A 22,440-nucleotide genomic window follows, 5' to 3' on the forward strand; every position below is an offset into this window, starting at 1 on the left:
GGTTAAGAAGAATTCATGTAAAGGTCTATCTATATTCAAGAACACATCTAATGAGCCTTCTAGTATAGAAAACATTTAGTTTTGAATGAGAGATGTTATTGCAACAAACAGTGAATGAGTTGGTTAATTTTTTGTTTGTGTTTTTAGAGCTAACACAAGAGTTTGACATTTTCTGTTTCCTCCTAAGGTAATGAATGCTGTCGATGGATAGAAGAGGCTTCGCCCAGGAAGGCATCTCTATTGAGCTGTTCCCATCCCCTTTGGCTGGGTGTGCAGAACGTGAATTGACTAGTTCTCTCAGCATTTGCTTAAAACATAACACATTTTTACTCCAGTATACAGATTATTTCAACTAACACAAATTCTTCTTAAATATTAAAAGTAGTTATGGTTTATGAATCAAGGACAAAGATACCTATCATAAAAACCTGGAATAAATTCATGGGCCAGTTTTCACCCAGATATTTGGGTAGCACAATGTATCACATAAGAAGCCCATTGATCCTCTGGTTTTCTGATTCAGAAAATTGAGACTATTAAAATACTGAGATTTAAAAGATGTCACATCGCATTATAATGATAAGCTTTATTCATAAGACCTATTAGTTACCTACGAGAGTGTGGAGGGAGCAGATGAGACTTGTTTACTCCCTTCGATAAGAATCCAGCCTCAGACTGCGTGAACTATAAAAACTATGAATTCATTACAAATTTCAAGTGGCCTGAAGTTGAAGATGACCATCCTTTTTGTTTTTTTCTTGCCAGACTTTAATTCTAGCCTTTTTTGCCTGCTGGAAAAGAAGTATGATCATTGAAGCTTGAACTCAACTGGCTAGAAAATCTCTGTCAGATTTAATACATTTCTATTACATCAGCAATATATTTTTCATCTCTTTTAATTATCTGAAAACGGGTGATACTCTGTAATGACAATTATGAAGATTGGTTTATGATACTCTTTTTGGGGTTTGGATTTTAAGTCTCTTTTTAGTTATTTCTTCTATTGAACATAGCAAACATAATGATTTTTTGTTAAGAATTCTTTTGTTAAGAATTCCTGATGGGCCAATAGATTAATCCTCCATTGATATCTTTATTATTTCTTTGTCCTCTCATCAGAAGTATGACAGTTAAACTACATAAATACCTATTAAGATTAAATTATGCAAATCATCAAGCAAAAATCATATACTTTTGGTAATTTAGTTCAATATGAACTAAATGGTATGCTGTTTGGAAACTGAATTTAAGAGAAACTAAAGTGGTGTGTTTGTTGATGCCAAAATGTTCGGCTTCAGTAAATATACTAAGAAACTCTTGTGCCTTGTATGCACTATTTAAAAGTCTTATTTTATTCTTTTTTAATTTGGTGAAGTGCAAGTTTTGTAAATGTTAGCAATTAGATTACGCTGTATACATTTTTTGGTACTGATTTTGAGGATTTAAAGCAGATTACCTTTTAAGACTACACAGCTAAGGAACTGGTATTTAATCAAAGAGACAGTGGTATTAACTTTTCAAAATCTGAATTAGACAAATTCAACACAAAGTAGACTGGAAGATAAGAAGATAATGGAGTAACATATCCTTGCAATTCACTCATCCTTGCTAGAAGTATGAAGTTTTATATTCAGTGACTTTATGAAAGAACCAATGTCAGCTCAGTCCATTTTATAAATCATTTGAGTGCAGCTCTTTGAACAATAGGATGTTGGTCTTTTTCAGATTTTTCTTTAAAGTGAAAGATTTTGATGACAATCTACTTAAAGAAAACTCAGAAGATATGATGCATTCTTACTTTTATCTTAAAGCATTTGGTCATCATTTTCCATTACCTGAAGTGCCAGAAGTCTTAAGGGCAAGAGCATCATATAATGTATTAAGAATTATATGCAGCCAGATTTTTTTCAAAGCACAGTACTAGAGCTGTTTTTACAGACAGGATTCTGTTAGGTATCCCCTCCTGTCAAACTAGATACTAGGGGGGAAAGTGGTATTTTTATTCTTTACCTTGCTAGAGTACTTTTAATCCCTGCTTTAGCTTTTTCATGTTAATTATTGAAATACATAAGTCAATACACATTAGAATCAGATATGAAAACATTTTTTAAAATAAAGCTTTTCTCATTAAGTTGTAAAGTTTCCCTTTTTGGTTTCATACAGTGACTAATTTTTAAAGGGTTTTTTGTTTAGTTTTGTTTTTAATTCTATGGGGTTATAATTTTTGGAGATGATGACATATCTCATTAGATATGTAGTATAAATCTTACCTGAGTTAACAGAGCATCAAATAAACCTACGTTTTGTATATATTTATAAAATGTACCTTAAAAACACTTTCAACACTTTAAAAAATTTAATTGCTTAGCTCAAATTTGAAGACACTTGAAATGTAAGTCCTGAGAGTCCATTAAATGATAATTTTGATTTTTCCTGTTTTTAGAGATTATATCATATAGGCATCAACATTTAAGAATTTTTTTCATTTAAAAATATTGTACAAATGCTTCATAGACATTAACTACTTGCCATTGTGTGGTGAAAGGTTTGTTCTTTCAAAGGTAAAGAAAAACTGCATCTAAATACAATGATGAGACATTCAAGTAAGTGCTTATCTATGAATTCCCTCCTGTATATCATAATAAAGTCTGGTTGATCACCTTTGATAACTGTCTATATGAAATTGCCTTTGCACTGACAGTCTAAATTGTTTTAAAGATACACTTTTCCTAATTGTCTACCAGAGATACTTGCAGGCAAAATTCATGTCAACAACCTGGTTATAACATAGGTCTTTTGAGAAGAGGTGGATAACAAGATGAGGTGATTACTCATTAGTTGTTACAGGAGTCTGAGGACAATTAGAAAGAGACTATGATATTCGAGTACACTGTACTCAAGAGATAGCTGTTGGAAATACGGCATGTTTGACAAAAGCTGTCTTCACTAGGAAAATCATACACAAAGGTCTTATAACCCGTGTTCATAAAAAATTAAGCTAGAAATCATGTGATGCATGCTTCAAGAAACCCTGTGAAAAAGCTGTTACTCCATTTCTGTTATCACCTAGCAAATTTTCCCTATTTTAAAATAATACACATAATCATGCTGGGCCAACTCTGAAGTTACACTGTATATATTATGGTACACAATTACTGTCACATATTTACTTGTAAAATTCTGAATTTAAGAAAAAAAAAAAACCACATATAACAAACTTGTAAGAGTTATACGCAAATCCACTTACACAGTAAACCGAAATGAAGGCATCCTCCAGTATGGCCATCCCACCCGTCTCCACAGACCACAAATTCCGATCTGCTTACATTTTAGTTGAAGTGGTAACATTTCATGGGTTTTCACTAGTAACATGTATCTCTAGTGGAGATAGAGATATTCCACATCTATCCTTCTGTGGAAAACTGCTCTAAGTAACCCCAAATGTTTTAATAGCCTGCATTCCTTTTCCACCTACTTAACCCAGGTGGCGCTAGTGGTAAAGAACCCACCTGCCAATGCAGGAGACAGGTCCCTGGGTGGGGAAGATCCCCTGGAGAAGGAAAAGGCAACCCACTCCAGTATTGTTGCCTGGAGAGTCCCGTGGACAGAGGAGCCGGGTGGGCTACAGTCCGTGGGGTTTTCAGAGTCAGACACAACTGAAGCGCCTGAGCAGAGCACGGCCAGTTTAGAAGCACTTTCTCTTACTTGTGGAAGCAGATTGCGTTATATAGCTTAAGTGTTCCTCTTACAGAGATGCCATTGGAATTTTTTTTTTACTTTGTCTTGGTAACAATTCACAGATTCTAATTTTTATGAAAACGTTAGCAATTTGATCATGTCACTTATTAAAGGCATTACACTCCAACGTTAAAGTCTTGATCTTAAAATCCAGCAGTCTTTTCCTCCATTCGATTTAGAACTTACTACCCAAAAAAATCTTACTTTGCTACAGAACACAGGCAACTGTGTTACACTTTGTTAATGGTCCAAACCCTGCACTTTCCTCTTGTCTTTGCCATAATGGATGTTATTCTTTTACACTAGTGTCCTGATCTGTATCAAGTGGACAGCACTGAAGGGATGAGTTCAAGTAGTTTGAACTCAAGTTTGAAAGGAACTCCTGTGGATCATACACAGGTAGCTCCCAGCCTGATCTTCAGTGTAGCAGGAGGCTCTGAAATAGGATCTTCACAAAAAGAAAAAGAAAAAGGGATGTAAGTAAAGAGGATTCCTGTCCATAATGCAGTCTAGGTTACTAAGAGCTCATTCTGTGACACCCTTTGATTGTTCTTTACCAACAAAAAGTTCAAATGGAAGTCTGGCCAATGCCAATAGAAACAATTTAAATCACTTGTAACCCTCTCACCACAGGAGAGTTGACAGCAAAACTTGGGAAAATGTCAAAACATAGATCTTTGATATTCTTGTCATAGCCAATATTCAGTATGTCTGTAGTTTACAGTTGGGGGGAGAAGAGGAATGTGTTAATTTTTTTCTTATTTCTGAGTACCAGTTAAACCAAAGGGGGCCTTTTGATAAGTGACTTTAAGCTCTGGTTTATGCTAAAACAGTTCCTCATTGCTCACAAAAGGACAGTATTATGGCTCATGAAAACTGATTTGTGTTGTATCTTCCAGGGAAGGTTTAAGTGTAAGGAGTTCAAGCCTGACCTGAACTTAATACTTCTTGTTTGGCAGGTAAAGGTGCTTAGTCAATTTAAGAAGAAAGAAAACATGCCATAGAGTTCTGCTTAGGTTGAATTAAAAGAACTGATATACCATAGAAAGCTTCAGTTCTGTTTATTCAGCTGAAACTAAGATTATTTTCAGAATTTAGATTTCATGTCTTTTTCTGTCAGTATGTATAGCCCCTGAAGCCTAGTATTAAAAGTATCTTAAATGACCTAACCAAACATTTGTGTGAAAGCTGAGTATTTTTAAAATGCAAACTTGGTTACACACTAATCTTAGTGTAACATGCAAACATGTTTTAAAGTTCTTTAGAAAATATTACTTAGGCAAGTAAGAGGATATGAGCAAGCCCTGGAACAGCCAAAATCACCAGGACGGTCTGTATACATATGTACACTTCAGGTATGGTCTTTTGGTTTGTTTATGCTTTTGCTACATGGTCTTTGCAGTGGTTTAAGACACCAGCTATTAATAAACACTGCTCTTGTTAGAAGAAAAAAGAGGTGTATGACACAAGTGAAGTGGGTCCCCACCAAACACCTTACATTGTCACAAGTTTTTCGATTTGATCAACTAAACTTTTTCCTGCTCCGTGCATACTTTTACCACCATCAGTTATACCATTCCACTTCAGTTTATACTTAGTGGTCACTCGACTTGTGTGAAATATTCTTACCTGTAGTTATTCCAGACTCTTAATAGAAACTAATTCTTTGGTTACTTGAAACTCAGCACACTTCTCAAAAGTGAAGAACAGCTGGGCAGGACTGATAACATCTGACTCATTAAGAAAAACACTCAAAATCATGTCTTGTTTGCCACAGTTAACTGCTGCCAGTGTGTCCCGCTCTTCAAGTCACTTCTCATCAGAAAGCTGTTGGTCTTTTCTCTGGATGTATTTCTTTGGGCTACTGCATTCAGACATGATCTATAACTCACCATCAGTAAACGGCTTTGCTTAGCTAACAAGTGGGTCACTTGTAAACAGACTTTGGTTACAGCTTTATTTTTGTGAAGAAAAGTCTGCTGTTATAAGATACGCCATTTTAAGTTTCAATTCTACTTCTGTTGCTTTCCCATGAGTTGGGAATATTGTGATGAATGTGTAGTCTGGTTATGTCAACATATGCTGTATTTTTTTTTTTAAGCAGTTAGTGTCACAGTTGACTGTAATCTGATAATATAATCCACACTCCAATGTGCCTTAAAAGCACACCATTCAAAGTGCACTTTTCTTGTTTTGACACAGTGGGTATGAATTGGTAACAAAAAAAATAATAAAATGTGTGGTACAGAGATTCACATGGCGTAACAATTGCTGTCGGGTCATCATCTCTATCACGGGTTTGTAGCACACCAGGCGAAGATGTGAAATGTTAAGAATGCCCTACGTAGTTTCTGTAGCAGCCACTCAACCTTCCCTCTGAAGTGGAAAGATGGCCATAGACAGCGCATAAATGATGAATGTGGATACAATCCAATAACCTTTATTTATGGACACTAAACGTTGGATTTCATATAATTTTCACACATCAAGAAATATTCTTTTATCCCCCAACTGTTAAAAATGATAAAATCCATTCTCATGTCACTGGCCAGACAAAAACAGGCAGCAGGCTGGTTTTGGTTGATGGGCCGTAATTTGCTGACTTGCTCTGGTAGATTTAACAGGATATGGTGAGTCCAGAATTAATGGCTTAGGAACATTAGAAAATGATCAAGCAAGTATCTTTGATCCAACAGCTATATTTAGTGAGGGTTATATTGTTCTTCTTTTAGAAGTTATAAAATATATTAATTCTTGAAACCAAAACTGATACAAACTATGAAATTCAACAAACTACGTGGCTATTCAAAAGGCAATCTTTCTAATTATTTTTTTAAGGAAGTGAAGATCAAAAGAAAAAGAAATGAATTAGATACCTTCTGTATTTACTTTAAAAGGAAGCCACAGTGAGTTAGATCAAATGCATTTACTTTTGTCTTTCAGAATAAATGCATCCCTGGAAGGGGGATTCAGAAGTCAAGTCTTAACATTTGGTAGAGGTATGAATAAAAAAAATAACCAAACACTGTTGTCATGTAGAAGGCTCAGGTTGATTTTTTTCAATTAAGACATTAAAAATCATGTAGTAAATGAGGCTAATTACATTACAACATTGTGGTGGTTTTCCCCATACTTCCACAATGAAATTACTGAGTTCTGTTCAGTTGCCCAAATTTAAAAACAAAAACCCACAATATCCCCCCAAATATTTCTAAAACAAAATTACCAGTCACCAACATATATAAGAAAACATTTCTGAAGCCTTTATTTACAAAAGCTTTAAAAACAAATAATCCCTCTGTTTCGCAAATGTTTTGTTTAAAAAGGACCACCCAGTTACAGCATTGAAGTATCATGAGTAAAGAATGTACAAGGGAAACAAACTAATGTGGCTAACATTTGGAGATTTGCTAATATTACTGATTGAAGTGCAGATGACACACATCATAACTTGTAGTCCGTCATTTCAGGGCAGTTAATGATTACCAAAATGCCTTCCTACGCATGCTCTGGTCTGGTCACATATTCCACATGGCTAAATATTTCACAGTCTCTTTTGTCAATATATATAAAATAGGTTGCAAAGATATACACAAAAAAATAAACAAGCATTACACTCCTCAGGTAGTTTTATTAGCTATACTATATATAGCTAATAAATATATAATTTTGTATTATGTTGTTTTACACCAAATTTCTCCATTTTTTTATCTTTGTAGCAACTATGAAAGCTCGAATTTTTTGTAATTTAATTTGGTACAAAATATACCTAAAGACTTGGCAATCTTTGGATTTGAATGAAATTGATTTGTGGAATCAACAAATCAAGAGCATCGTAAATATGGCTATAAAATTTTTTAAAATAAGGGTAAACAGAGATGGAATAAAAAGAAGCAGATAAGGGAAGTGTGCTACCATAAAATAACTGCAGCTTCAACATCTTGGGTACCAGTTTCCCGGCAGACATTAAATGTCCAATCAAAAAGGATTTTTCCTGAAGGGTGTAAAGCTGGTTTGAAAAACACTTCAGTCACAGAGCAGCCTACACACATGCCAATTAGAAACTGACAGACACTAGATGTGCTTGGAAGATTAATTACTACGCACAGAAACAGCAGTTACTAAGCTCCTCAGTAGTTTTTTGTCTTTTCTTTTTTGTAGTCCTGCTGATTCAACCATTTGCACAATACATGTGCTATATTCCATGGGTCAAAAACAAGTAATATGGGAAAAGTTGGCAGATGGTCATTTTTCCAGCTAAGAGCAAGGAAAACCAAAACTGCTGATAAAACAGAGGATTTGAGTCAGAATCACTCTCTAAAGTGCAAAATTGATGGTCCACAATCTCAAATAGCTAAAACTCCTGCAGAATGAAAGGGAGACATGAAACAGGGAAATAAATTACAGTCAGTGCTAGTTAATTTAGGAACGGGGAAAAAAAAACAAGCTCAAGTAGGTGAAGTTTATCAAAGTATTCAATACCATGTAGCTTTCCCCACTCACACATGCCTACTAACAAGTGTATTTAAGGCCGGACTGAACCTGAATACTTTTCTGTTTGTTAAGATCTGAGATAGGAATGGTCATACTTAGTGCTGAAAGGCAGAAAAATAAGCTATGAAGAAAAAAAAAAGTAATGTCTACTGTTCAAGGGATTCAACCAGAGATAAAACCTATATACAAGCATGTGTGTATCTCAAATAAAATAAAAATAAAAGAACTATTTCATGTCATGACTGCTTGCTGGCTTCCTCTTCATATGCATTCCCTGTGCCATTCTGTACATAGGATGAACCAGAACCAAGGCCATACAAATGACCACAATATTTGGCATCATCAATATGATCTTCAAAGAACATCTAAAAAGGAATTTTGGAAAAAAAAAAAAAAAGATAATTTTAACCAAAAGGTACGACTGGTAATTTATATTTCAGCAATGTAAGTACTAACTGTTCCCTAACTATAATGACAGCTCTTATCTATGGTGCTCCTCTGAAGCCACACATTTAAATTAAACATATAAGACTGATGTTCTTAAGAAGTACAGAGTTCAAAAGAAATCAAAGAAAAAGACTACTAAAAACTATATAAACACAATGCCTTTCCTATTAACACTCAGACCATTTTATGAGAATTTGTAATAATGGGTCGGAAGATCCTCTGGAGAAGGAAATGGCACCCTACTCCAGTACTCTTGCCTGGAAAATCCCATGGATGGAGGAGAGTGGTGGGCTACAGACCATGGGGTTGCACAGAATCAGACACAACTAAGCAACTTCACTTCACTTCACTTATGCAAAAATGGCAGGCATTTTTAGTCCATTAATTTAATAATACTTAATCATGAGAATGAATAAAAATAGCCAATAATGGGTTGGGAAAGGGGCTAAGGTTTGTAAGTAGCCTTAAGTCTATGTGAAAGGCCAAGACTTTTGGCTAAAAACAAACCCCAAACATGTCTGGACAGCAAAACCTGAACATTCACATTAGGTTATTATCCTTAATAAAGCCAAGGAAAATAAAGATAACAAATTAATAGCAGAGAATCCACCATTAACCAAACCATCAAGGCATATTTTTAAATGCAAAGCTGAGAACACAAAAGGTTGTCTCTTAATTCTCTAATGGAGCACTAGGAAGATGTACAAAACAAAATATTTACTTGTCAGGAATACAGTCCAAATCACTTCTGAATCAATATCACTTGGCAAAATAGCTATATGCTTCCTATTACACATATTATTAATACATTTCTACAAAAAGTTCTAAATTCCCAGAAGTATCCTCAGTCATTTCTTTAATGTCTAAGAGGATATTCTCTAAAGAATTCTACAGTATTTTGCAAAAAGGAAAAATTTTTGTAAGCAAAACTGTCCACTGCTTTCTTTTCGCACAACGGGTTTTCTATTCTTCCCATTTATCTATTAAGTACACCTATGCCCGTCACTTAACCTAAGAGTAGACTTGGACTCATTAAATTTCATTTTTCTCTGTAACTGACTTCTTTATACTTCAAGAACTTATCTCTGCCTTTTGCCTCGGAATGTCTGCCCAACATGATTTTTGACTTTACTATTTCAGATTTATTTAACCTCTTTAGAATGCAAAACCTCTTTGTGAGAATCTACTAAACAGCATGAGTCCTACTCTGTAAATCCTCAAAGTACTGAAGTACGGCAAGAATTTAATACCTAAGAAAAGACAATGCCAGGGAAAACTTAATTATATGGATTCCTTGACAGAAGCAACACTTATGTGATTAACAGGAAGTACTCTGGAGTTCCCCTATTAATGTGTATGACCTTGGATAGAAGATACTGGCCTCTAGCCTCGGCTTCCTCATCTAAGAAATAATATGGTTGGACCTACATGATTTCTAAGGTAGTTTAAGTTTCGTATTCTACTAAGAATTTATTTTCTTCTTTTCCTTATGAACTGCATTTCAAGATGACTCATTTTTGATTACTTTCATTCAAGTGTGGTGGATATGACTTATATGGCAACTGTAATTATAGATATAATTAGTGAAGATCACTTAATATGTACTTATTGCCCCCCAAACTTTTGCCATTATAATGTTCTCAACCTAACAACCAACTGAGAAAAAGGCACTGATGTCTTCATACTTCTCTCATTTTGAAAAAGGCCATTCCTGTGAGCAATGAGTCAGATCCTGCCTGATGCTGTGGTCCTATCCGTTCCAGCTCTAACTGTTCAGCAACTTCCTGTAAACCACCCTAAAAGAAAGAAAAATTGCTTGTCAAAAGAAAAACATTGCAACATCTGGATTCAAAAATACATAACATGCACAATGATCAAAACAGCAATGAGTTTCAGGAAAGATAGACCTTATGAAGATCAGCAGAAAATAAGAGAATGTGAATCATGATGCATTTGTTGAATTGTGGGAGATGTTTAGAATTCAATAGAAAATGAGATCCTAATTGGGAAAATTTATCTTCATCATACACTTTAAGGCATGTGATGGCAAGTAATTTCCCTCAAGACATGGGGGCAGCAGATCATATACAAGGTAACATGGGCTAACGTTTACCGAGTACACTCACAGGCCATCTCTCCATCCATCAATTCTTATAAAATGGACTGTATGCAGGTACTTTATTATAAATTTTCTTAAGCTTCATCTAAAAAGTTTCATCTAAATAATTTGCACAAAACAAAGCTGTTATGACTAATCAATCCTTGACTATAGTTTTTGTTAGTTAAAAAGAAAAAGAATATGTTGTTATGAGAATATAACCCTTTAGAAGGGTCTGCTAAACACCGACCTATGTAAATACTGCTAGGATTAGAAAGGAAAGATAATGAGATTGAAAGAAAGGAAGGGAAAGAATAAAAGAGAGAAAGAAAGAGGGAAAGAGAATAAAGAGGGGAAAATGGGAGAAGAGAAAGCAAAGAAACAAACATCAGGACCAATGACAAAATGCACACAAAGATATTTCTCTCTAATCTGTTAGGGCTCTACCAGCAAACTAGCCCTTTTCTACATCACAGCTTGAAACAGTGCTTTGCACAGCAGTTGCTTCAGGGCTAAAAACAGCACAAGGATTAGGTATCATTAGCAGCTGCTCAGGAGAGCAACAGAGTCGTCATTCAGTATGGTTGACTATACGTCAGAAAGTACCTTTGTCATCAACCTAAATTTTAACACTGACAGTTATTCAGGGCATATTCAGAATGTCTAATATGCTAAGAAAATTTTCAACAGCATACACACAATGAATAATAATTTGGTTCTCTGTTCGCTCAAACTGTCACTATTCAGACATGTCAAATTTAAAAAGAGTATTTTCACAGCCAGATAAAAATATTTAGGCCTTGGATTCTCAGCATGCAATACTTTCAGTGGATATCCTGTCTAGAGACATGAGGACAGCCTACTGTAAGTTCACCTGAGTCACAGTAGACGTCTATTCAAATTGCACAGAATTCTGCTTTTCTTTGGTGCTACAAATATGAAGCAGTATTTCTTAAAAACTTCCCAGTTGTATGCTATATCCTGTAATGAGGTAAGCAAACTTTGGCCCAAAGACTGTTTCTCTTAGGATTTTCATTTCATCTGTCAAAAGCAAAGCTTCCTTAGTCAATTCCTAAATTATTTCTTCCCACATAAAAGTAAAACTCTTTAAGTTTTCACCATCTCCTAAAAGTATGACTCCTTGCGCTTCTAAAAAGCAAGGGAAGAGAAAACTTGATCAGCCTTGATAAAGATTCCATGAAGCAACAACTTTATGTAAATATTTTTCTAGAGTTACAGCTTAAGCACAAACACACCTGAAAAAATCAAACCACTATATTCTTTCGGAGTCTGTACCCCTATCAGTGAATTCACTCTAAAACTAAGAGCAGTTTTCCTGATAAAGACACCTTCTTTTTGAGAGAATTAATGCTCAGAAGTAACAAATCATTACACACATGGTAATAAGCATCAGAATGTAAGCTGCTGTTTAGATAGGATCTACCCAATTACCAGCACTTATTACCAACAAGATGATGGCCATGGGCTGGTAGTGAGAAGGAAAAAGAAAAACGAAAAAAAAATCCCTTTATAGGAACATGACCCTATGACTAGACCTGAGAATATAACCTCTCACCAAGATAAGCTGAAGGGGAAACTCTTTTTGCTACATGACTGACTAGCTGCACACTGCTGGTCCCGAGACTTCCCCTTACATGGAAAGATTATGTGTTGGGAGAGAGGGAGAACTTTCATTTCTGTGTCAGAGTCTCAGATTCTGTGCTAGTTCATGTTCAACGTGGCAAAAGAATGCTAAGAATATGATCTTTGGTTTGAATCTTGCTAAAGCTTATTCTGCAAATATATAATGAAGCTTTGAATAAGGATTTCTTATAAACTATTTTTATGCAAAAAAGGAATCAGATGACAATGTATAATCAGATAATGTGCATTTAATATAAAACTTAAAAATAAGGTTTAAATCAACATCCAACCCAGCATCTTTTAAGTCAGTTACCCACTCTGCATAGCATGTTGATTACAAATTAAAACCATTTAAAGACTTACTTTGAGATTTTTGCAGCTCTTCATGAGGTACTTCACATCATAAATGACAGGAAAAAACAATCGAAGGATCTCAAAGAAGTCAAGTTCTTCTTCAGGCAAGTTAGAGTTGGTCAGGATTTTGATTAAGTAGCCAAAGTCATAACCACTATGAAAAGGTTAAATACAGAAGAAGGACCATAAAAACCAAAGAAATGAAAAAAGTTTTTTTTTTTTTTCAATACAACTTTTAAGTGAGTCACACCATAAATGGGAGAGGAAAAAAGAAATGAACCAGAAAAAATGCACAGAAGAACAGAGAAAATAAACACATTTACAGTTATAATGAGGAAATGCCATCATTTACAGACAGTGATAAGAACCTGCCATATCATCAATCAGGAATATCAATATATAAATCTCTACAACTATCCTACAGCTGTAGTCACTAAACTACTATTTAGCAGATCCTTCAATAGAGAAATTTCTAAAATCAAAATGTCCACAGCAGATGTCTCAAAAAATAAAGATGAAAGGACACTTGGCAAAAATGTCAAAGATAGCAGAAAAACTGGCAATCAGAAGACAAAAATAATGCATATCTTTCCATCATTTATATAATGCAGTCATACATTTCAAAAACCCAAAGAGTAATTCCCTACCAAAGTATTTTCACTTAAGTAATTTTATAAAGAAATACTCTCTTCCCTCAAAATTTTGTTCCTATCTCAATCCCCCAGAGATACTAGTGGGAATGTTGTACATGAAAGAAGTGAAGCAAATAAAGGCTGAGAACTACGATCTAGAGAGCAAAAAGCCAACTCCACATACTCATCAAGATCCTGTCCCTGTCGTCTGGCCTTTTCACAGCTTTATACCTCCCTGCGTTCCACCCCACAATCACACCCCTTCTCTTCCCTGTCAATTCTTCCTTAAGACCTCTCGCAGGATGCCTTCCCTCAAGAGCCCCGCTCCCACAGATTTCTCAGACAAGCTGTTTTCTGTACCACCATTTAAAGCACATGTACTGTTTTTTCCACTTTAAAGGGCAGGTGTCACATCTTGATTTTTTTTTTCTTTATGACACATAGTTGGGACTTAAATATTTGATGAGAAAGGCTATTTAACATACCTTTGAAAGTGAGAGTACATATAAAATTTCTATTTAGTGTTTAGAGTTTTACTTCTTACTTCAAAAAGAGGGGGGGAAAAGCTGTAACATTGAAAACCATAAGGAATATCAAGATATAAACAATAAAATCAGAGATTGTAGCCTATTTTGTAACTTAATTCCTAGAATCTTATCAAAGTGCTTAACATATGGTAGATAACAACTATTTTTTTGATGAATAAATGTTTTCATTCTAAGGCTTAGAAATGTTAACTCTATTTATTAAATAAGTAAACCTGTGTAATAACACAGATTCCAAATGGCATTGCTGGACTTAAACCAAGGTCTGTTTTTGCAGCCTACACCCTTTCCACTATGCAAGACTGTCTGTCTTAGTCTGAAATGGATCCCACAGCACTAAATGAACCTTTAAGGAGACCAACATTAGCCTGTTGAGCTATACTGCAGCCAATTCTCTGCAGAACTAACCCTGAAATGCTGACACCACGACCCAAGTCAATATGAAGCAGCTGGAAAATGGTAACACAAATACCACGTGCAATGCAATCTTTTACCTATGAAATGATAACCATTTGACCCCTTCACAGAGGACTACTCCTGATGTCATAAGAAGTTCTGCAAAGTACTGGGTCTCAATTCCTTCCTCCTCATGTTTTTTAAACTGGATACCAGATGTTGTGAGCAGCTCTATAGAGTCTTGGGCATACATGTCCTCCCTGGTAGAAGAAAAAGAGAGACAACATTGAAAGTGCCGTATTTCAAACTGTGTTTCTCCCACTGATATCTACAACTACAGTACCAGAAATATCAAAGAAAATGGGCCCGAGTCCATTTGTTCCAACATTTCATATATATGGAAGGTAAATACAAAGGTCAACTTAATTTTAGAAGAATGTTCATACAGCAAATTATCATTTGAAACAGTCCAATGGTGAGATTTTAATCTTTACTATCCATCTCATTCATTAGCCTTTCAAAAATTAAGTAAATTTAACTGGGTTCAAAAAAAAAAAAGGGTCTTCTACTCACCACAGCTACCACCACAGAGTAACAGACATGGCTTATCCAGGCCTTCAGCCCCGCAGCCATTTTAATGCTGCCAAGCAGAGCTGCAGCCACAGGGGTGGAGCCTGAGTCTGTCTCCCAGGCTCTCAGCGGAGAGAAGGGAAAGAGGCTGAGGGGAAAGTCTGCTGGGCCTGCATTAAGCCACACTGCACCTTAGAGGAGGAGGACCTGCTTCCTCTCACTGCCCATGAGCCTCTCAAACGGTTCCGACCAGCAGTAAGCTGTTTAAAATTAAAGACTGCTGGAGCAGCATTAATTTCTTCTTCTAACAGCTTACTCCTAGAAGATTACCTCTCAAATATCAAGCCAGGAAATCTAAATATAAACCAATCTTTCAAGATTTTACTTAAGCCAGAATGAAAACCATCTTTAATATCTAACCACAAGCACACAGGTATCCAAAATACGATACTAAATCAAAAAAGTGATCAAAATGAAGGTACGTTTCTGAGAATGAAAAGTATTTCATGCAGTGCCCACTGGATGTTTCTATTTACTTTGAAAATTTTGAGAATACCAATTTCTACCACTTAGCAAAAGAAAATCCTATAAAAGCTTTAATGAAACTAAGCCAAAAGGAATATTGCCTTTGAAAAGTAACAAAACTAGCAAATGAAATATTTAAAAACAGGAACTGCAACAATTAATTGTAAGTCAAAATTCCCTGGAAAATTATGCCAGAACACTCTTTTAAAAGGATATCTGAATAAACCCAATACAAGTTTTTTCAATTACACAACAGATATTACTGTCCTTCTTATACTAAAACACGTACCTTAAACAAGTAGAATCTCACTCGTCATGCCCAGATGCTAAAAGACATGCTCTAGCAACTATAACCAATCAAAGGCATGAGACTTCTTCTCCAGGCTCACATTATTCTGGGCCATATGCTCACTTTACTTCTATGATCTCTCTCTTAATCACAATTTAAGCTTGAAGAGGGCAATGATTTTTGTCTGTTTTGTTCAACGTTATATTACCAGGGAGTACTGCACTATTTAAATCAGTATTTCCCAAAACTTGCCCAATGACAATAATCACTCAGAGAACTTGTCAACAATATGGATTCACAAGTGCCACACCTGGACATACTGGATCACCATCTCCAGGAGAGAGACCTGGATGAGTAACTCTGGTGTTTCATGATCAAATATCATATTCTACTTTAATTTTCATGTATATATCAAGTCCAAATTCACTTTAGAGCAAATTCCCAAACATTGATCAGTACCTAACAGTTCTAATTCTCGGATTTCAGCAACAGAAAGCAGACAGAAGAGTTATAATGATCATGACCAACTTTCCTCAACATTATGTCCCTGGGACCTAGAACAGTTGCTGACATATTCATTCTAGGAACTCAATAAAAAGGTCAACTTTCATCTTTCTTCAAAATATTCAAGATTCATAGTGCTCTTTCTCCACATTAGGTAGAGCTGGTTTTATTTTCCAACTGACCCTTTCCACTTCAATATTTTTCACTACATCCTTAAAGATCTCTAAAGATATTAACATTAGGATGAAACGCAGAAAAACTACAGCATGAGTTTTGCTGTATGAGGAAAAAAATGTCTTTCAGAAAATGCAGTAACAAAGCAGTTGTTATAAGAACAAAGATGTATCTAGAAAGGAAAAATGTCTATTTTACCAAAATTGAGACCCTGATAGGTCACCTCCTACTCACGTACTGAGATCATAGCAATACCTTAGTACAGAACAACGTTCTGATGACCAGCTTGGGAAAAAAGTAACATAGAGCAAATGAAATGGTAGAGAACCAATTTTAAAAAGGGTTACCTTTTGGGAAAAAGATAAAAGGGAATTTTCAGAATTAAAGGACTTATATAGAAGATTATTATAGAAGATTATTATCAGTCTGAATAGAGATAAGTAACTTTCACCCTTGACAAAGTTCTGGAGAGTATATTATTAAATCCAACAGACAAAAATAAAAAAAAAACAAAAAAAAAAAAAAAAAAAATGAAATAAATCCAACAGAGTGAAAACAGAGTCAGGCTAAACATAATGCAATTAGAAGCCATACTATTACACCACTGACAACATTATCCTCTCAGCTCATCAGCCCTGCTTTTCTTTAGATCTTACATATGTTAAGTATCACACTACAAAGAACAGAGGTCCTTAAATGGCACTATCATCAATTGGGGCTTCTCTAGTAGCTCAGATGATAAAGAATTCGCTTGCAATGTAGGAAACCTGGGTTTGATCCCTGGATCAGGAAGACACCCCTGGAGAAGTGAATGGCTACCCACTCCAGTATTCTTGCCTAGAGACTCTCACGGATAGAGGAGCCTGGTGAGCTACAGTCCATGGGGTCACAATGAGTTGAACAAGACTGAAGGGATTGACCACCACCACCACTACACCATTAATTGTCCTACAGCTTCATTTACTATTTTGCAAATTGGCTGTTAAGATCATATAAAACAAGCAGAGACTGTCAAACAGAAGGATACTGCGGTATACTAACATACTCAAAATGTATTCAGCATTTCCCCATCTTACAGTCAGTTTGTAAACCATCTGCCCTCACCCAAACACACTGGAAACTTCCCTAAGCTATCAAGACTACTCTCACCCATGATACAGAAGTACTATAAGTAAAGAAACTGGGTTGTGACCCAGGACTTGAGGTAGAATTCAGATTCCAAATTGTTTCCTAAAAGAAACACCAGGCTCAAGGATACTAATACTTCTCCCATATGTAACCTGTAAAAGGTTCTGCGGGTGGGCTGACCCAATAACTGATTTGAAAGGAAAACGCACCCAAGTTTCTAGGAATGATCTTATTATCACCTCTGATGAGCCTCCTATTTACACAATGGACTATGACCATGATAAGAATCTCTTCATGAGAAGGTTAACTTTTACAACAAAGACATACATATTTCAAATTGCACACAAAGTTTGAAAGCAAAATTAATGTTGTAAAGTTATCTTTTTTCTATCAAGAAATATTTTCAAAACCCAGTTTTCCAAATTTCAAAATAGTGGCAGCTATGCTTTTCAAGTAACAGCTCTAAAACTCAAAGTATCTGAATTTAAGTCTTCTTTATCCTGATTTTTTTGTCCCATAATAAAAAGAAGAAACATAAACTTTTGAAATTTTAGGTTTTAAATATTTCCAGGGTAGCAATACCAAATTTCATTTGTTGTACCTGATGGAAATTAATTTCTAAAATTAAACTAAAAAAAAACAAGTTTGGGTTAAATTTATTTCCTACTTACGTCAAATTAAATTTAAAGTTAAACTGCCAAGTTGAAGTTCCTGGTGGGTATTCTCCTTGCTCATTCATAAATGTCAGTCCTAGCTGAATTATCTTTAACAAGTCTACATTACACCGCAACAATTGGTACTGATAGTCAGCATTGCTCCTGAATTCTCCAATGGGTCTTGCAACCACGCCTGGAAACTCGGTGTCCTGTAAAATAGTTTTAAGGGTCATTACTTACTAAATGGATAAAACCACAATCCAAAAATTCCTAGAATAATTAATTTTGAGTACACATTGAAGAATCCTGTTATGGGTGATATTCTACACAATTCATGTTTAATTACAATGTACCTTTTAATTAGGAAGAGTATTACTTTTTAAAACCATAAAACCACAAACTTAATGACTTCATCTTACTTTAAATATCATACCAGTAAAAAATTACCATGTATAATGTACACATAATAAATGCAACTAAGTACTCTATTCCCGAGGAAGGAGGAAGAAAAAAATTACAAATTCATGTTTCTCAACAAGTATGTGAAACTATGCTCTCAGTATTGTAATATTAAAACCAATGAAGACGGTTAAAAAGACTAAAAAATGTACCATAGTTTTTGATTTCTTTTCTGAAGTATTTAGATAAATACCAAAACCCTCCTACTTTCTTGGCCTAAAACAGTACTCTCTATACTCCAGAGAAAGCACACCCTTAAAGACTGCATGCCACCACTCATTCCTGTAGAATGCTATCACATGTCTAAAGTTGTCATTGCTTTCATTTGAGAAATAAATGATCACTATGAATTTCTACTGGAAAAAATAACTTCATTCTAATTATGGATAAGAAAATACATCTAATTAAATAGAACATTTAATGTCCTATCTGTGTACATGTCCTATCTGTGTATCTGTGTACATTCAAATATTCATATTTTAACCAACCAACCTGCCCCTCCCAAAAGAGGCATATTTATTTGTATTAAATATGCTAAGAATTTACTTTAGTAGTAAAATTCAAATTAAGAAACTAAGAACAAAACCTAAATTTCAATTATTATAAAGAAGGAGCGAAATGGAAACTTTTCTAAATTCAGTCAAACTCAACAACCACCTTATTGGATGCTATGTATTATGCTAAGTGTTGGGGGGAGAAAGGATGATAAGCTCTTTCTCCTCGAAGCTAATAAATAATCTAGAATACAGTAGAGAAGTCAAAACAGACAGTGCTCAAGAAGCAAAAAAATTAATTAATTGAGTAGACAGGCGAGGCAGAGTGAACAGTATATGCAAAAGTAGAAATGATTAACACCACAGTGTGTTCACGGAACTCTACTGGTAATTAAAAAACAAACAAAAAACTACAGATCAACAATGCTTCACTGGGAGATCTGAATTTTTTTGTTTGAGAATGACATCTAGGAGCTCCATCTGGTATTAGTATCAGGCCTTAGTGTTGCTAGGAGCAGACCTGGCATTCACAGCTAGGTCCTAATGGGTCTTCTGCTGAATATAAACAATTTCACACCATAACATCACACAAGGCCAGCCTGTAATCATAACTGAACATACGCAAAACCACACATGTTGTCCAAACCATCAAAATGATCAAACCTCCTTCTATCTTAAATAATGAGTGAGTATTGCTTCTTTACAGCTTTAGCCTCACTCTAGTCTTCTCTCATGCTAGTTGAGACTCATTAAGATATGCTATCATGGAGTTACCCCAGCTTCCCAACAGTTCAGAGCAACACTCCACTTCTTCACTCCCTTCCTAAAATCACTGCCACAGACCCCAATTCCTAGAAGGCCTTTCTAACACTCGCAGATGCAAATAACCCCATGGTTCTAAGAATGCATTTTTCCCTCAATGCAATGAGTAAGAAACCCAACTTGTCACATTACTGGTGCGTTCTTGGTGGTCTTTAGTTGGGAGTCATTGACAAAATTATTTTCATTAAACACCTAAAAAAAAAATCAACCAGAAGGGTTGAATTCAAAATGTTTTAAAATCCTCTTTCATTAAGGCATTTTAAAGATTTTGCTCATAGGCATACCATAGCAACGTAATTATATTTTCGGATAACTTGACGAATTTTCTTCATCTCTTCATCCAGGTTGCAAGCCCAAACTTCACAAATTCTTTGGCTATGATCTACAGTTGCTGCTGGCATAGTGAGGGCACAAGGAGTCTAGCTGCCAAGCATCAAAATGTTATACTTGATTGAAGATTTGTTTCGTAAATACTTTATCCTTTATTTGTGTACCTGTCAAAATAAGAATCAGTTATACCAAGAATCTGAATCACACAATGATTGAGTTTATATAAATTTAAGAGATATTTATTTGAAGTCCTTGATTTATGAGAAAATCAAAGTTTAGGACGTGACTCTGTCTAAAGTCACACAGCTAATCAGTAGGAGGAAAAGGAAAACACAGGTCTCCTGGTTCTAATGTTAGGTAAAAAGTGTTTTCTGCATACACACTAATCATTTTTAAAAACTTCCCATTAATTAAAAATTGCTCTGAATTCAACTCACTCTCTGAATAAAACATGAAAAGTGACATACTGATACACATGACAAGATCAGATGTTACTAGGGCAAAGGTAGTATTAGTACTTGCTTTTATTCCTAATTGAACATTCAAAGTCTGATTTAACGACAAAATAAACCAGAATTTATTTAGGTCAGATGGGAGGGGCCAAAAGTAAATAATTTTTTTCTTTTAAAAAGTTCTTTCTGAGCAATAAAGAACAGCCACAGAAACTGTTTCAATGTCTGAAAGAAGGGAAGCGATAGAGTCTCTGCATTTCAAACTCTTTCTAATTTCCTAAAAATCCGAGCATTTTCCCTGGTTACCAAACACACATGTCACGTTTCTGGTCCTTATAAACACAGGTTTCATGGTAACAGTACAGACCAACATTTTGGTTCTTGAGCGGGTTCCAGATCCTCTTTCGCTTTTCACACAAGTTTGAAATAACCGTAACGGACAAGTGTAAAAGGGAGTTGTGACCTCTCCTTATAACTCTACAGTCACAAATGTAACCTCGAGTGCTCTAAGAACAGAAACCAAAGATCGAAAGGCTACTCCCTTTATAACTCTCTTTGCTCGGCTACACACACACAGACACACACACACACACAATTTGGAAAGGCCCTATCGTTGAACATTGCTTTCCTCCACCTCGCTCTCTACTACACTTCCAGAAGACCCCGAAAAGGCACCAAAGGCCTTCTCGTTACTGGAGGTAGCCAACTCCGAACATCGGGTTCCCAACGAAACGCGAGGACAGTACAGACACATTCAAGTCACAGATAACTCTCTTCCCTGGCAGAGAGCCAGCGCGGAGGCTGCTGATAACCACTGACTGGAGCCCGATTGACTCCCAAGCCCCGCCGCGAGAAGGACTGCGAAGAGCTTGACGGTCTAGGCCACCGCCCTCCACTCCCAATTTCCGTCCCGCACCACTGAAGCCCCAGGTACAAAGCCTTCGCGTCATCACCCCGCGCCACCCCCTCGACAGACCCCCTAGCCCTAATTACCCTCCCCCCCGCCACCCGCCGCAGGCCCGTCCCTGCGCCCGCCGCGCTCCAGCTGGCGCCATCGCGCACCCTCTCAGGTTCATCGTTCCCGCCCCCTTCCTACTTCCCCAACCCGCCCTTCCCCCGCCAAGTCTGAGGTAGACGCGAGATCTACTTGTGTCGCTGAGCTCGCGCTCCTCCTCCTCCTCTTCGCCATAGAGACAGCACCCAGCGGCGGCGGCGGCGGTGGCGGTAGCGGCGGGTGCGGCGGCGGGTGCCCCATAGACACCGCTCGCCCGGCAAGGGGTAAAGGGGAGCCGGAGCTTCGCCGCACCTCGCTGCGCTGTCGCTTCTCGCGCGTCCGGGCGGGGGCGCCGGATGATGACGCCATCCGCAGAGGGGGCGGGGCACGCAGGTGACGGAGGCTGAGGCGGTGGAGAGTTAAAGTGGTCCGGCTGTTTGACTGGCTGGTTGGGGCGTCAGGCCGCCGGTCTAGAGCGGCGAGTTCCCTTCTCTTCAGCTGCTGTGCTGACAAGACCATGCCCCCCCGGCCCCGAGGACCCCACGCCGGGCCGGCTTAGAGAAGACGTGGCCGCCCAGCACTTGGGCCGGGCCGTCCCTGCCCGTTCCTCCTCTGTCGCTGTAGAACTGCCGGGCTGAGCCGCTGGGAGAAGCAGGCCAGAGCCTTCCGGGGCCTCGGCCCGGGGACCCGTGGAG

The 22,440-nt window shown here is 36.8% G+C and overlaps 2 protein-coding genes across 2 annotated transcripts in view; one reads left to right on the forward strand and one right to left on the reverse strand.

Moving 5' to 3' along the window:
• ZDHHC2 (zinc finger DHHC-type palmitoyltransferase 2) overlaps window positions 1–2,669 on the forward strand; it is a 65,361-nt gene extending 62,692 nt beyond the window's left edge. Inside the window, exon 13 of the mRNA XM_070459977.1 lies at window positions 188–2,669. The gene's annotated coding sequence lies outside the window, so the exon portion shown is untranslated. The remainder of the gene's footprint in view (window positions 1–187) is intronic.
• Window positions 2,670–6,162: 3,493 nt separating this feature from the next.
• On the reverse strand, window positions 6,163–21,987 carry CNOT7 (CCR4-NOT transcription complex subunit 7). The gene is made up of 7 exons (XM_020883368.2): window positions 21,899–21,987; window positions 20,254–20,463; window positions 18,210–18,403; window positions 14,447–14,608; window positions 12,785–12,929; window positions 10,365–10,475; window positions 6,163–8,597 (listed from the first exon to the last, which is right to left on the reverse strand). The coding sequence occupies exons 2-7, from the start codon at window positions 20,368–20,370 to the stop codon at window positions 8,469–8,471; spliced, it is 858 nt and encodes a 285-aa protein (XP_020739027.1). The 5' UTR covers window positions 20,371–20,463; window positions 21,899–21,987; the 3' UTR covers window positions 6,163–8,468.
• Window positions 21,988–22,440: the final 453 nt, after the last annotated feature.

The sequence above is a fragment of the Odocoileus virginianus genome, chromosome 32 (assembly GCF_023699985.2).
Source record: "Odocoileus virginianus isolate 20LAN1187 ecotype Illinois chromosome 32, Ovbor_1.2, whole genome shotgun sequence".
NCBI classification, from domain to species: Eukaryota; Metazoa; Chordata; class Mammalia; order Artiodactyla; family Cervidae; genus Odocoileus; species Odocoileus virginianus.